This window comes from Sycon ciliatum, chromosome 2 (genome assembly GCF_964019385.1).
Source record: "Sycon ciliatum chromosome 2, ocSycCili1.1, whole genome shotgun sequence".
NCBI classification, from domain to species: Eukaryota; Metazoa; Porifera; class Calcarea; order Leucosolenida; family Sycettidae; genus Sycon; species Sycon ciliatum.
This window is the reverse complement of record NC_088644.1, coordinates 5315566-5330733: the sequence shown is the minus strand read 5'-3', so window position 1 is coordinate 5330733 and position 15168 is coordinate 5315566. Positions and strand designations below refer to the sequence as shown.

Here is a 15168-nt window from a genome sequence, read left to right as displayed (position 1 = left end):
TTTCACCTCAAGCTCAGGTCATTACTTGGGTCCGGATTGTCGCCAATTTACTTCACCTCAGAAGCAGCTAGCTACGTACAACAAGAGTCGGCGATAGTTGTTTCTTCTTCGAATGCCTGTTCATGACTTTGGCACAAGAATTGACGCTCCTTGTTCCGTTTCAATAACAAAATTCACATCTAATCTTGGCACATACCGGTATAAGTACGAGTAGTCTCCCAAGCTGGTTAGCTCAGTCATAGGGCGGATTCTGATGAAATCAAGAAACTAAACAAACGCCAACAAAACTGTCTGTAGCCGCAGAACTAACTTGATAACCGTCTCACGTGATGTTTTCGTACCCATGCCATGGCATACCACAGCCTATCCTGGTATCATGAGTATAGCGGTATGCCACATGCGCACGGTAGGTATGGGCTGGTACGTGCAAAAGAAGCGAACCCTGTTACCCTATGTAGTATGTATCTCGGACTCGTCGTTGGAGTCACCTAACCATGTATGATTGTCGAGTTGTCGACCCAAGAAGGATTAGGCGGCGATGGGGAAGGAGGGCTAGGGGTTGCGTCAACAATGATGATGTACTTGACAGCGGGCCGACTGGCTGGCAATCTGTGTCCGCGATCCGGACGTCCCGACCCTATACTACAAGTTACTTACTACATCCTAAAATCCGAACACCTCCTCCTAGTCATGATCGAGTTGTTACTACCGGTACGCGGTGCGGACAGCATGACAAGAGACAAGAGACTGTGGGGTGTGGTTAACCGGTTGGATATGACACACATGCCGTGGCGGGAAAACCAACAAACTAGGATGATTTGTTAGGGTAGAACTGCATACATTATGACATGTCATGTACATGACTGGATTGCGACTACTAGCACTGTAGTACATGCACGTAAATGTAAGCCTCGTCATAAGCTATAATTAGATCTCCCATGCTTGTAACCTTGTTGTCAGCACTTCTAGAACTAGTACTTCTACCACTTCCTTTTAGTTAGTCAATCACGTCGTTGATTCCGGAATGTTCCATACCTTACAGTAATATGCCTGATGAGTAATGCTGCAGACTAAATTGCATATCTCACCTTCTAGAACACCTCGCTTAGTCATTGTTACGCAATGCTCACTTCATCTACATGTATAGCAATGATGATCTAGGTTTGCCTTCTCCACTATTCTAGAACTTGTAGAAGGATGATTTCGTAATCCTTGTCTTACCAACCTTAGTTCTCTACCTTCGCTATAAAAGCTGCTGCCTTTCTAGTTTCCTACGGACTAGTACGGGATTAGTTTCATGCTAGACTACAGTGTATTACCTGAGAACTCTTTCTCTCTCTCTCTCTGAATAAGTGTGCAATTCCGTATGATAACCATTACCCATTACTGTACCCTCGTGCTCTGCCGACTGAGCGAAACCGAAACGCAACATTTGGCGCCCAACAGCGGTTCCGAACCCACGACGACCTGAGATTTCCGTATTCAATCGTAGCCAGTATTTTCTTGCACAAGTTTTTCTCCTCCTAATTCCATTCGTCAAAATGAAGTTCGTCCCAGTCTTCTTCGTCACTCTAGTGGTATGTCTAGCTGTCATTAGTGTCAACAATGCTGTAACATGGCCAGCGCGTAAGCACGAAGATTCGCAAGATGATATGAAGGCTTATGCTGCGTACGTGGACAATCTCCTACCTCATAGCGCTAGGTCTGACCAATCGCACGCCGTGTCTGTCAACGTTGATTCTCCTTCCTGAACCTACTACGAGAAACTCTTCAACCACATCTACGGAAATATCTAGTAAGTCGTTTCACTGTGCCAACCCGATCATACAAACTACGCTATCCCTCGCTCGTTTATTCGCTGTCTTTCCGCTACCATAGGCATAGTTGTTCCAGTCTTTTTTTTTCACACTCTCAAGTCGCATCATTCAACCCATCCCACTCCCAGCCCCATCATTCTATCAAATGTCTATCTTACATACCGTACACAGTACACAGTACTGTAACTACATGTAGTTCTGGATCACTCAACGTTTTACAATGGCCACACTCAAGCACAACAACAGCTTTCTCAAGTGACAACACAGCTTCCTAGCATCTTCATTACCCATACAGACCATGTCAACCACATACAGACCATGCAATCAGTTTGCTGGATCAGCAGTCACCAGTCCCTGCCCTTGAACAGACGCAAAAATAATGAATACCCTGCACGCACGCACGCAACTCACAAATCCATGTAACATGATATACCGCCACATGATGAGCGAGTATACTTTCCCAGTTTTCCCGTCCCCAAGAGAGACGCGATTTTTTTACACATTCCTTTTTCACCGTCCAAATTGAGACGTGAACATACATGTACACATTTTACCGCTCCACAGAGAGACAGGTCCTTCACACATTTACATCTTACACACAGGGTCCCTACTTTATTCTCAGTCTACCAAAGCCATACTGTCCTGCCACACATGACAATCCATGATTACAATTTACATTACACGAATCCATCATCACATACACCCGTGCCACACTCCACAGCTACAATACAATCATATGGCCAGTTCCTTCCAACAATCCAGCTCTTCTACACACACTCATCATTCCTCATTTCACCCACTCCCTCTGAAGTCTCCCACCCCGCCCGCTACTCTTTCTTTTTCTTTCTTCGTGTGATTTGATATCTTGCCACTAGTACCGCTTTGCGTTTTCTTTCTCTTTACTGCTATTCATGTACATGTCCCCGTTTACATTTTAATTCGCATGTGGACATGCGCCCGCAAAGGGGAGAGCTGTGTTAGGGTAGAACTGCATACATTATGACATGTCATGTACATGACTGGATTGCGACTACTAGCACTGTAGTACATGCACGTAAATGTAAGCCTCGTCATAAGCTATAATTAGATCTCCCATGCTTGTAACCTTGTTGTCAGCACTTCTAGAACTAGTACTTCTACCACTTCCTTTTAGTTAGTCAATCACGTCGTTGATTCCGGAATGTTCCATACCTTACAGTAATATGCCTGATGAGTAATGCTGCAGACTAAATTGCATATCTCACCTTCTAGAACACCTCGCTTAGTCATTGTTACGCAATGCTCACTTCATCTACATGTATAGCAATGATGATCTAGGTTTGCCTTCTCCACTATTCTAGAACTTGTAGAAGGATGATTTCGTAATCCTTGTCTTACCAACCTTAGTTCTCTACCTTCGCTATAAAAGCTGCTGCCTTTCTAGTTTCCTACGGACTAGTACGGGATTAGTTTCATGCTAGACTACAGTGTATTACCTGAGAACTCTTTCTCTCTCTCTCTCTGAATAAGTGTGCAATTCCGTATGATAACCATTACCCATTACTGTACCCTCGTGCTCTGCCGACTGGGTGAAACCGGAAACGCAACAGATTGATGATTGATGGTGAAGCTGAGGGTGTCATTTACATGTAGATTAATTATTTTAGCAATGGAAGAAGCTAGTGAACTGAGCCATACGTAGTGCATTTACAATCATTGAAGGCACGTTGCCTGCTAAGACTTTGTGTAGATGCCGCCATTCCCCACTGCTGACATATCCTGGTCAGTTGCATACACTCAGCTGACTGGTCGCCTCCCCTTTCCTTCTCTTGCTGCCATGATTGCCATGACGTGCAGTACTGCTACACTGTGTAGTAGTGTGTACAATCATGTACATGGCTTTTTCTGTTACCTCGAATGGTTAACAATCTGTATCACAATTAATTTTGTGGGTTCAGCAATAAAGGAGATGACAGTCACACTATGTACAATTGTCATGTACATGTACTTGCCTGTACTCGTGTACAGACTGAAACGTGTTTTAACTTTTAGTATTGAAACACACGAACAGAGCATAGGATGGAAACAGAGAACATCAAAATTGATTTAGAAAATGATTATGAGAATTGCAACATTACTCATTAGCAATGATTATGTGTACCCACTAAGCCTTCTAAGGTAAGTACTAAGGCCTAAGCCTAAGGCCAGGGCACAATGATTGACAGATTGTACATGTACATCACTCATCAGCCATGCAGTGATGCAGCATACCTATGCCATGGCCTATGCTTATGCACTGACTCAGTGACTCTCTGCTATGCAGGTTTGCTCTGCCTTGCCGATCAACAACCATGCACTGGCACTGAACCTGTTCCATCACTGCATCAGTGCGGAACGGTCGGCCCTTGTTCATAACGGTTACGTTCAGACTGCAGTGCCGACACGGCCGTGTACCATGCCATCCATGGTGTAGAACTACGGCACTACCATGACTACGGGTAGACCTGGTCGACTGCATGCATGGGCATATGCAGGTATGTATGGTTGTCCGCCTACTGGGAGTACTGCCACTGCCGACTGGTTTATGACTCCCTGCTAGTGCTACTGAGTACTGTCTCAGGCTGTCTGACCTTGGTAGGTAGCTAGCTGTAGCTGTGTAGTGCGGGCTAGCACCTGCTGCAGAGGCAGACCACCAGACTAGGCGCAGTGATGACCGACCGTCAGTGAGTGCGGCTGAGCATGAGATGAGCGGCGGGTGGTCGAACCTATCGTCCTCCATTTTTCTTCTTTCTTTCTCCCAGTGCAAATGCAAAGAGCGGGCGGGTGCCGCGTTACTATTGAGTCTGTGTCACATTAGTGTGTTGTACGCATTTTTCTGACTGGGATTGCAGGTGAAACAACGCCAAGCAGGTTGCCTTGATCTTCCGTAGGATCGTTCCGTGGGACTATTGTGCTGGTAGCTGCTTGAGGGTAGAGTTATGAGCGACCTGGCCGTGGACAACGGCTGAAGCCGAGCTGTTAGATTTCCAGCGGCTTGGTGTTGATCAAGCTGCGCAGCGGAGTCGTGCTAGTTTCGACAACCACCATCCGCCTGGCGTCATGCAGGCTGGTGTAACGTTTCTCGCATCGCTTTTTGCAGCTTGCTTCTGCTGCTGCCATGCTCAGGCGCAAGGAGAAGATGGCTCGGCTGTAGGGTTCCCTGACAAAGTTCAGGTCTACTTTCCGCAGAAGACTTCTCTGTCCTTTTGTGAGTAGCGAGCCTTCGGTCTTGTTTTGCACGACTATCGGCTGCGACGGTTGGATGTACCGCGTTTGTCCTTTTGATCACGTATCCTTCAAGACACTTAGTAGTAGGGATTGTATTGTGCTTGCCACCGTATTTGTGTGCTGTGTGTGTGTGGTGGGTATGGAAATATTAATGAGTGGTCTGTCAGTGTTCGAGTTTCCTTCTGCACTTGCTGAAGTTTTGCTTGTTTCGGTACGGCATGTGTGCTTTCCGCCTTCGCTCCACCGCCAGCCACCTGCCATGCGCCGAACCGCGAGTGAGGTTGTGCATTTCTTCTGGTGTGTCCTCTGTGTGTTGCAGTGGAGTTTCCCCGCAACGATGCCAGGTTCAAGAAGTTGTTCCTGGTCAATCGTGGGCGAACAGAAGTGAAGGATGGAAGCATCATGTTCGCAAAAGGCAAAACGTACACTAGTGCGAGCCCGAACATCAAAGTCGTTGCGAAGATTGTTAGCTCGGGCTCATCTTCGGTAAGTCGAGTTCTGGTTTCCTTGGGGTGCATGTACTGTAATACTGATAATCGTATCAGTCAGACACGCCACTTGTAGGCAGTAGTACGTGTGCCACTCGGCACTTGTGTTGTTCTTCGTCGAGAGCATGACTTGTAGAAACTTGGGAGGGAGAACGACTACCATCAATATTTTTTTCCAGGCGATGGCCTTGAAGCTGCATACCGTGCGGCAGGCAGCCCACCTGCTGTTCGAAGAAGCGACTCCTGGCGAGCTTGTTGGTATGATCACTCGTACTCATTTTGTAATCGAGGTCGTGACTCATGTCCGTCATTTTGCACGCTCGAAGATAACACCTTCCCAACCTCCTGATGGTTACCTTCTGCAGTTGTGTTGTGTCACTCACTGTACTTGCGCGTGTGTGCGTGTGTGTGCATTTTGACTGGGTATGATTGTGTGTGCCATGGCTGCAGTTACCTGGCCAAAGCACCCTGGATGGCTTGAGTGTCTCGCTGACAGCCGCCGTCGAAGGGCAAGGGGTTGTGGACGTTCACGTCACGACCGTTGGCCTTGCTTCCAAGAGCCTCACAGCCAGCAAACTGAGTGCCAAGCAGGCACTGATCGCGGCCAGTGGACGCCCGCTGGACGAGGAAGCCAGAGCCAAAGGAGGTAAGAGATAGGACGTATTCTAGTGAGAGACGTCTCTCGAGCGGTGCTTGTGTGCGAGCGTGCATGCAGGTTGTACCTGCTTTGTCAGTTTGTGTCTGTAAGACTACAGTGCTATGATCCTGGAACGCGTTTTGTATCCGTATCTCACTGTTACTTGTTCGTACACGCTACACGGCGGTGTCGCCTTCAACCTTTGCGCATACCCCGAGCCTCCGGGCTGGACAATGACATGGAGATTGCTCACTACATCCCTTGCCTGTGGCTGTGGCCTGCGCACGCATGGCGTCAGGGTGCATTTTTTCCTCCTGTCCACGTCGCTGCAAGTCTGACCTGCACAAAATAGAAGTGCACGGTCCTCTCGAACTAACTTGTCTTGTATGACTGATTGTACATACATGTGTGACGGAGAAGAACTATCCTAGCCAGCGTGCCATCATGATAATGTCACAGCAGTGTCAGCAGTGGGCTGGTGGTTGGACATGGAGGCAGTATGGAGCCAATAATGGCAGCATGGAGCCAACAATGGCAACATGGAGGCAGCATGGAGGCAGCATGGAGCCAACAATGGCAACATGGAGGCACATTGATGTAATGGTAGTGAACAGTCATCTTGATTCAGGAATCTCTCCCCTCTCTCTCTCCCCCCCCCCCCCCCCCACACACACACACACAGACACACTCTCTGCAGGCTCTAGTCCTGCTATCAGATCTAGCTTCATGCTATGTAATTGTTTATCCTTCAATCCTACATGTGAACACACACACAACAGTACACTGCCTTCATGTAGATGTAATTGCATGCTATTGCATTCTAAATGTGTGTACTGCCTAATAGGGGAACATTGACCATTTTTGGGACGCCCTGCGTATAGAAAGCAGGATGTATGGTCATGTACTGGAGAGAAAAGGCGGCTGAAGGTAGCGCAACTGTAATGACATTAGCCAAGGGTGAACACAGTTATTGAGTTTATTAGAGTACTTTGAAGTGGAAGGGTGACTTGTGTTCCAGGAGAGAGAGCAATGCGCAGTTGGGTAAAAACCCGTAAAGTGGTTGAAAGTGGCCCTTAGAGCGTTTGAGCAACTGCATCTGCTGCACATGCTCAGTGCCTAGCAGATGCTTTACTTGCAGTCATAGTAATCATTGTGCATAGTCCTGGGCAGCAGGTGTGCTAATTAGTGGACGTGCTCCCTTTACCCAAGAGACACTCAACTCTAAAGGGAATGCTCCCAGTTTACCCAAGAGACACTCAACTCTCAAGGGAGCTAGATGCACTTTTCCTGAATATGTATTGGGGTGCGGGTGATTTGGGCTTTTGGCACTACTACTGTAGATGCAGATATGGGGCTTAGGTTTGTCCAACTCCATGTGTGATAATATGGAGGCAGAGTGATGGAGCATAACAAAATAGTAGTAGTAATACTTGCCTGCTGAGTGGGCCGGTCGAGGCAGTGGTTGGCACAAGCTGCTAATGACCCCGCAGCTATTCGGCCTGTTGAGCATAGGTGAAGCAGGAGTATGTGTTCCGGCAAGGCTAGTTGAGAGGCCAGGGGTGTGTGGTTCCCCTCAATCCTCTTCGTCGTGATCAAGGGCCGGCACATGTGACTGCGTGTACATGTGTATGTAGCCTAATACACATGTGTGTGTGTGTGTGTGTGTGTGTGTAGCCTAATACATGTGTGTGTGCACGTACATGTATGTGTGACTGGCATTGGAAAATGTCATGGTTGGTAATGACCGTACCAAGCGGCCTTACCTTACATGTATAGGAACTTACAAATGTGTAGAGCACGTGTTTGCTGCTACTGATACCCTGAAAACTCATTATTCAAACATGAAACAGGTGTGAATGTAATGCTTCCAGTGGAGTTTTTTTGGTGACTAGCTGTCATACCTTCCCTGATCACATCATGTCCTAACCATCTAACTAATATTACTTGGTAGACATGATGGGACTTTGGCACTAGTACTATAGTAAGGAGTGTCTAGTACCCACTGGCACAGCCTTGCCCTGTGAAGAATCTCCATCGGAATGTGCATTGGATAGCTTTTCAGGCTCCCTGGATGTCACCATGTCAATGCGAGTAGTCCACTTGGGGCTTATTGTTGTCAGGCTTGCACTGCTCCTTGAAATTGGCAGTGGCCTGTTGAGGTGAGATGAAGCCTGGCACTGGGTATGACAAAGTTCCACATTCCACCACTGGTTTAGTGGCCTTGGATGGACTGGTTGGCAGGCACTAGCACTACCCCATTTTGTACAAGTAATATGTCGCATGCCATTCCAATCTCTGGGGGGGGGGGGGGGGGGGGGGGGAACTGACAAAACCTAATGCACAGCATGAAGAAGAGAAATTATTTACCTCCTAATGCAATAGGCTAGTCTCTGGCTTAGGTTTTTTGTTTACCTGTTTTCAAAATCTACGTTTGGATACAGTGTAATGCCCGTACACAGATGCAATCATGTAGGGCGACATAGGCTGTAATGAGGTGCAGAGATGTTTCAGCCCAAGAACTTATATTGGTAACTCGTGCCTTGAAAAAGCTGTTTGTATTGAACATCAGTGTGGGAGAAAAGGAAGAAATGTTAGCATAGTACAAAGCACCATTGTATTTATGGTACATTGGTCTGCACACTTATGCACAAATAGAATGATATAAGCCCATTTAAAAGGAAATGACAGTCTTTCCTTTTTGAAATCTCCTTCACTTGCCAACTGCCTACTGTCCATTCACACATGCACTTGCTTTTTGCAATGTTATGCTTTGTGCTTACACAGAATTCAATGTTTCAATGCGCTGTGTTGGCCGTGGACAACAGCTGATCCGGCTCACCGTCAGTGTTGAGCCGCTGGTGATATCGCCACAACGGCACCCCACGGCTGAAGTTCACATGTTCATCCGCAGAGCCTGCGGTAAGGCTGCCCTGTACTTATGTCTTCCTATAGCTTAGCTGGAGTACTCCCCCTGTGTAGCGTACAAGAACACCCACCCATGGATTAGGTTTTTCCCCTTTATTGTCACCGTGGCTACCTATCGCCTGCATCACCTGTTCGCCGGCTAGTGTCACGTGATTGTGATTGTGAACGAAAATGTTCACCATATTCGGTCCTGTGAATCCCTGTTGATTTTCTCCTGTGCTTTCAGGTACGGCAGCACCCACAGTTCAGCCCACCACACAGGAGGCCGGCGAGGATGTGGAGACGCGGCCAAACTTCCGAGGGTTCACCCCACCCAGCAGAGAAACGCCGGCAATAACCAAATACTCTGCGGGCATTGCAGCAGTAGGGCTCATAGCAACAGTTGTGTTCTCTATTCTTATCTACCTCTGGTGCCAGCGCAGTGCTAAGCGTGCCAAGCGACGACGTCGGAACTCTCCCAGAGTCGAGTTCAACGCCGACGACAACATTGTGCATGTTGCGTCCAACAGCAGCAAGCGAGCGGCGAATGGCAAGTCCAAGAATGCCGCCAGCGCGAACAGCAATGTGCCGAATAACCAACTACACAGCCAAGTCCGGCAGCAGGATAGTCTGTCTTATGGAGATGTCCAGTCCAACGTGATCACACAGCGGTAAGCAGCAGCTGCTTGTGTGCCGTGTGCTTGTACGTATGCCAGTACGCATGCCAGTTACGGGGAAAGACTTCAGTACATGTATATCCAGAAATACTGAACTCCTGGCTTTTCAAACCCGAATTGGACTGGAGTTGGGCTTAAACCCAGTTTTGATGTACATGTAGTTCTTCGGGTTTTGGACCTTCAATTTCACATATTGGGCCATGCTAAACCTGGCCAAACTTGATAAAACCTGACAGGATTCCAATTTGATTCTGCTCCACAGTGTCAAGGACTTGAAAGAATCAACACGAGCCCATTCCCAGGAGACCTGTGTAGGGAAATTGTGATATTTTCAGACATCTTCGGGTTTTAGCAAAAGAACAAAAGCTTATCTATTTCAAAATAGGCTGTAGTGTGTTCAAGTTGATCTCGTGTCAATGCTAGTAAGATACTTTGCTATTTCTGTACTATAACGTCATGGCTGTACACCTTTCCAGATCAACTCTTTCGGGAGTAACTGGTGGTGCGCATGCAGCTGGTAATGGAGAAGAGGGAGAAGATGATGAACATGGCAGCCACCAGGAGGATGGGGTTGATGCGGAGAACAATGGCGAGGGTCCAGATGGCTCCAAGTTAATGACTATGTCTGATCCGACTAGGCCTGCGTCGCTCAATTCAGGTATTGGGATATTCCAGTTCCTAGCCTGTATTCCTAGACTGATGGTATTTCAGGCACGCATCGATATGTAAAGTCCTTTCTAGCGTACAAGTATTGTGTTTGCATGGATTCATGGTGAGGGAAGCATTTTCTTTTGCAAATGGAATGAAGATTGCACTGTTCATAATGTAGGTTTGTCTTGAGACAGTTGGAATCCCTGCTAATGTCTTCCAATCCATGCAGGTCTTGTCTTGTCTTGTCCCAACCTCTGTGTCATGAATCTCTATCATTGGATGAGAAAGATTTGACGCTATTCTTATTCTAGAACGAATGGGCCGGCAGAGCACACTCTTACGGGTTGTGGAACTCAAACGAGAATTCTACTTCTTCACCAGCTGTCTGGCCTGAAGCTTGGTGTTTGGGTTGCAGGTGCAAGTGCTTACCAGCACTGGTCTCCCATACCTTGTGTTTGCGTGCGTGTGTGTGTGTATTCAGATGAATCAATGAGCTCTGTGGCACCACTGATAACAGTACATGCTACCTACCCTTGGCAATACCATAGTGTGTTCCACGGGTGCATCATTGACAAGGATCGCATCCAGATCGGTCAGATTGTGAAGCAAGGTACGCTTGACAATAACACAAATGCTTTCCAATTACAAAGGCATTATACAAATTCGAGGGGCAGGGTGCTTATTGTGCACACTCAGTGACTGACACTGATGATGCCATGCGGGATACGTTAGGATGATTAGACCCGGTATCCTATTGATTCCATTTTGATGAATTTAAAAGGTCCGGGAAAGGGCGAAGCATTCCTGTGAAAGCTCTGTAAGCGAATGTTTTCTGTGGAGCCAATGTTAGTTCATGAACCTTCTTCACACGTTTGGTGGAGTTCTTGTTGGATCGTGCCCAGACCAAGTGCAGGCTCCCGGAAAGAGCTGGTGGGTTTTTTGTTCTGCATTGCTTGCTGCCATCTTCCCCGAAGTGTTGCCATGTTATCCCTGATAGCATGTTGAACCTGTCTGTCTCCTTCCATCTTTTGTGCAGGTTCTTACGGACAAGTGTTTGAAGGTACTCTTGGTTATCCAGAGCGACTGCCAATCATTGTGAAAACATCAACACGTAAGCTATGATGTCCCATGCATCATGCATATTCCAAGCATGTTTGTTTCCTCTGGTATACATGGATATCGTTTCTTACTCAATCTCCGGACTGCTAGCTGCTGCGACTTTGTTATGTCTCATCAGCAGAGCTCAGAGTCGCTTGCCAAACTTATCGCAGGAAGTCCAGTGAGCAACGAAGCATTATTAAAACAGCTCAATGCATCAGAGTGCTCTGTAAGAAACACAGCGAACTTCGCCTTGCTATTTTCTTATAATTACCTACCAATAATGTATTGTAAAACCATGGATACCTTGCCACCAGAGAACTGTGTTCTATACAATATGTATTCAGCACTCTTGTTTGATGTTGTTTTGATCTGCAGAGAGCGCTCATCAGGATGAAATCCAGCGACTTGCCTTTGAAGCCATGGTGTTGAAGGGTGCCGTGCATAAGTACGTGCATTCCGTTGTCGGTATCTGCTTTGCGTCGACAGCAACTAACGGCGTACCCGTGCCGCCGTTTCTGATCTTCCCAATGGTACCGGGTCAGAAGTCTCTCAAAGACCTTCTTCTGCACACGCGGCGGGTGGCGGGCATCCGCGACTCCAGTACAGATGCCGGGAATGGATCAGTGGGACGAGCTGGTGGAAAGGTACGTGATTTTATACAAACCAGCAGAGCACTCAATCAGCCAATCACTGTGTGGATTCGTGGAAGTTTGTTGCACGTGCAAGCGAATATATATCGAGTATCCAGGTGGAGCTTCATTACTATTCCGATTGTTTCCTTCCAGAAGTTTACGTAGGCTGAATATTAATGATATTCGTTTTTTGAAGAACAGAGATGCTTCTTGCAGCAACTGATGCCGAGTTGTGGTGGTGATATCGTATATCATCAAGATAGTGTGGCTGCAGCGGAGCCTCTGAACTCGTTGGGGTGCTCTATTCTTTCTTAATTAACCTTGTATGCAATTGCGTGCTGCCTTACAGATGCTGTCCACACCGCAGCTAGTGATGATGGCAGCACAGATTGCTCGTGGACTGCGCCATCTGGAGAAGAGGAACATTGTGCACAAGGACGTCGCCACCAGGAACTGTGTGTAAGTAGTTGTGCAGAGTCTGACCTTGTATTTCTATGGGTCATTTCTGTCATTTCATTGTATTGTATTACTCTTCAGACATCAATCCTGAATGGCATAAGCGAAAGTGGCACCCCCGCCACCTACGCGGACATGCTTTTACTACTAATAATAATTATTTGACATGATATTATACCGGTAGGTCAGGTGGGGATAAGTAAAGTATTGTCCGCATGCACGTCCGCTTTACAACCGGCTATACTGATTGGGATAGGCGAGCGGTATTGGAGGTGGCAGAACAACTTGCAGGATTATTACTTACAAGGGATTTAGGCTGGTCGAGAAATGGCTACTAAAGGAAAATAGAATGTGTCGCGTTGCTTGCATTGATGCAATTAGAAGTAGCACGTGTGTGTGGGCACCATAATGTATAATTACCTGCATGTGCATGTGAGAAGGTTTTGTTTTTGATTAATAATGTGTGAATGTGTATGCGTGTATGTATACATATCTGTGGTTTGTGTAGTGTATTGCCCAACCTGGAGGTTCGTATTGGCGACGCCGCTCTCTCCTGCGACCTGTATCCCAATGAATATCACTACCATTTCAACTTTGGACATGCCAAGGTGCCGCTGAAATGGATGCCGCTGGAGTGCATTGAAGATGGTCATTTCTCAGGCAGCAGCGACGCGGTGAGTCACTTGGATTGAGGTCTTGATCTGTACACGATTTATCTAGTCACTCTGTTTCATTAGGGACCTCTGTGAATTCGAGCAGCTTGTTTCTGATGAATTTGGCCAAAAGTACTGCTCAATGCTTACGAAACAACCACTTGCTTTGTCACTGAGCTGTGACGCGATGCGAAACTCTTTATTGTGAGGCAATGTGAGCAGTATGAATGCACCAGGTGAACCCAGTTACCATAGTAACCAATAGGGGTGGAATGAATTCAACGAATATTCTCGAAGAATTCCTTTGCAGAGCATTTCGAAAAATTTGAATTTTCAGCAGCCGAATACTTGGCATTTTACCACTAACCAGCACACAGTGGCCTTTTCCATTGCAAGTACAGCATTGTGGAGGACAATAGGTCTTTGTCCTAATGAACCGAGGGTCATGGTGTTTTATCCTGCATTCATCCTGTGTTCTGTGAACAGTGGGCGTTTGGAGTGACAATGTGGGAAATCATGACACTGGGTAGCTTGCCCTTCGAGGACGTGGATGAGCTGGATCTTTCGCAACACTTGCGCAACGGCCACCGGCTTCAGCAGCCGCGGCGTTGTCCATTCGAACTGTGAGTCACATCGTTCTGTGAAGTGCGGCAGCTCAACTGATGTTTATTCGTACTCATAGTACAGCTGTATACCGGGCTGTGTCTTGGTTGTCCTGTACTCTAAGTCTAACCCAAGCACAACAAACATGATTCCAGTGATATTGAATATTACGTTTTACAGTGCCGGCAAGTGAAATCCAGTCTCTTGCTCGATATCTGTGCCGTGATTTGCAATTGTGCAGATGTTGACTAAGCTGCGGTCCCGAGTGACAGGGTGCGGGGCTGCTTTACACATGACGGTGAACGTTGCCTGCCAGATACCCATATTGAGCAACACAAATGTGTTTTCCGTTTGTCACCAATTTGCTCGATCTGAGCTGCACCTACATGTGCATTGTATGCCTGGTGACTCTCGCCCGCATGCACCGTAAAACTGATTTTATTTTTGCTTTTAATCTGTTGGACAGTTTCGCCATCATGGCACGGTGCTGGGCTCTGTCACCCGAGGACCGTCCAGGCTTTGGATTTCTGGTGCATGCGCTTTACACGTACGCAGACACGTTGCGATGCTACATCTAAACTACGGCGGAATTTACCGTCCCACTCCAGCAAGTAGTGGCGGATGTGTAGGTGCATAGCCCGCTGTGAAGCGATACGGCAGTATTCGTGTGACCGGGTGTGTGATGCTTGATGAACCCTGCTGTCATGTTTAAAACTTGAATGTAGACTTGTACTATATTATTTACATCCTGGTAAGATTTGCATGTACGCACGAACTACAACTTGATTCCCCAACTTGCAATGTACCACCCGGTCAGTATCTGATATAGATACTCTACTGGTATACTACTAAATTCACAATTTACATATCAGATTTTTTTCTATTCACAGATTTGTGTGATCAGGTTATATTTCTTTTTCTACAGAAATCTATGCTTGATCAATGATACTACAGACATATTTCTCCCCCTAAAACCTTCAAACCCCTGTATATACTTTACCCATTCAGGATTGAGATTATCGCCCTGTCAGATGCTACTTCAAAGTAAAATTCAGCCATGGTTTTTTTGTGGAATAGATAGGGGTGGCCAATGAGGGATAGGGGATTTCTAGGACACAGAAACTAGTTTTGCCATCTGTGGCGAATACAAATTTACCAGCTGTATAAGTGCATACCCCCGATTTAAAAAATAAAAATTCACGGTTCGCGTGAGATTCGGCTTGAAGCTGGGTTTTACGCATCCTTCAAGGATCAAGGCGCAGATGCAGCTCCTAAAGCGGTGGGAGGTGAGTAGATCAGCTCA

General features: G+C 46.9%; 1 protein-coding gene across 1 annotated transcript; it reads left to right on the top strand.

Moving 5' to 3' along the window:
- Positions 1 to 4524: 4524 nt before the first annotated feature.
- On the top strand, positions 4525 to 14919 carry LOC135808382 (probable serine/threonine-protein kinase DDB_G0267514). Its single transcript, XM_065321565.1, has 13 exons — positions 4525 to 5043; positions 5383 to 5549; positions 6002 to 6197; positions 8973 to 9107; positions 9340 to 9763; positions 10246 to 10427; positions 10902 to 11030; positions 11457 to 11531; positions 11897 to 12165; positions 12503 to 12612; positions 13118 to 13283; positions 13749 to 13885; positions 14332 to 14919. Exons 1-13 carry the CDS (start codon positions 4896 to 4898, stop codon positions 14441 to 14443), a joined length of 2250 nt encoding a protein of 749 aa, XP_065177637.1. The 5' UTR covers positions 4525 to 4895; the 3' UTR covers positions 14444 to 14919.
- The last annotated feature ends 249 nt before the right edge of the window (positions 14920 to 15168 follow it).

Bases quoted from the DNA above. Each gene is read 5' to 3' on its own strand.
- LOC135808382 (XM_065321565.1), top strand. From the start codon at position 4,896: ATGCAGGCTGGTGTAACGTTTCTCGCATCGCTTTTTGCAGCTTGCTTC. The intron at 9,764-10,245 runs GTAAGCAGCAGC...ACACCTTTCCAG, and splicing joins TCCAACGTGATCACACAGCG to ATCAACTCTTTCGGGAGTAA. The intron at 10,428-10,901 runs GTATTGGGATAT...GTGTGTATTCAG, and splicing joins GCCTGCGTCGCTCAATTCAG to ATGAATCAATGAGCTCTGTG.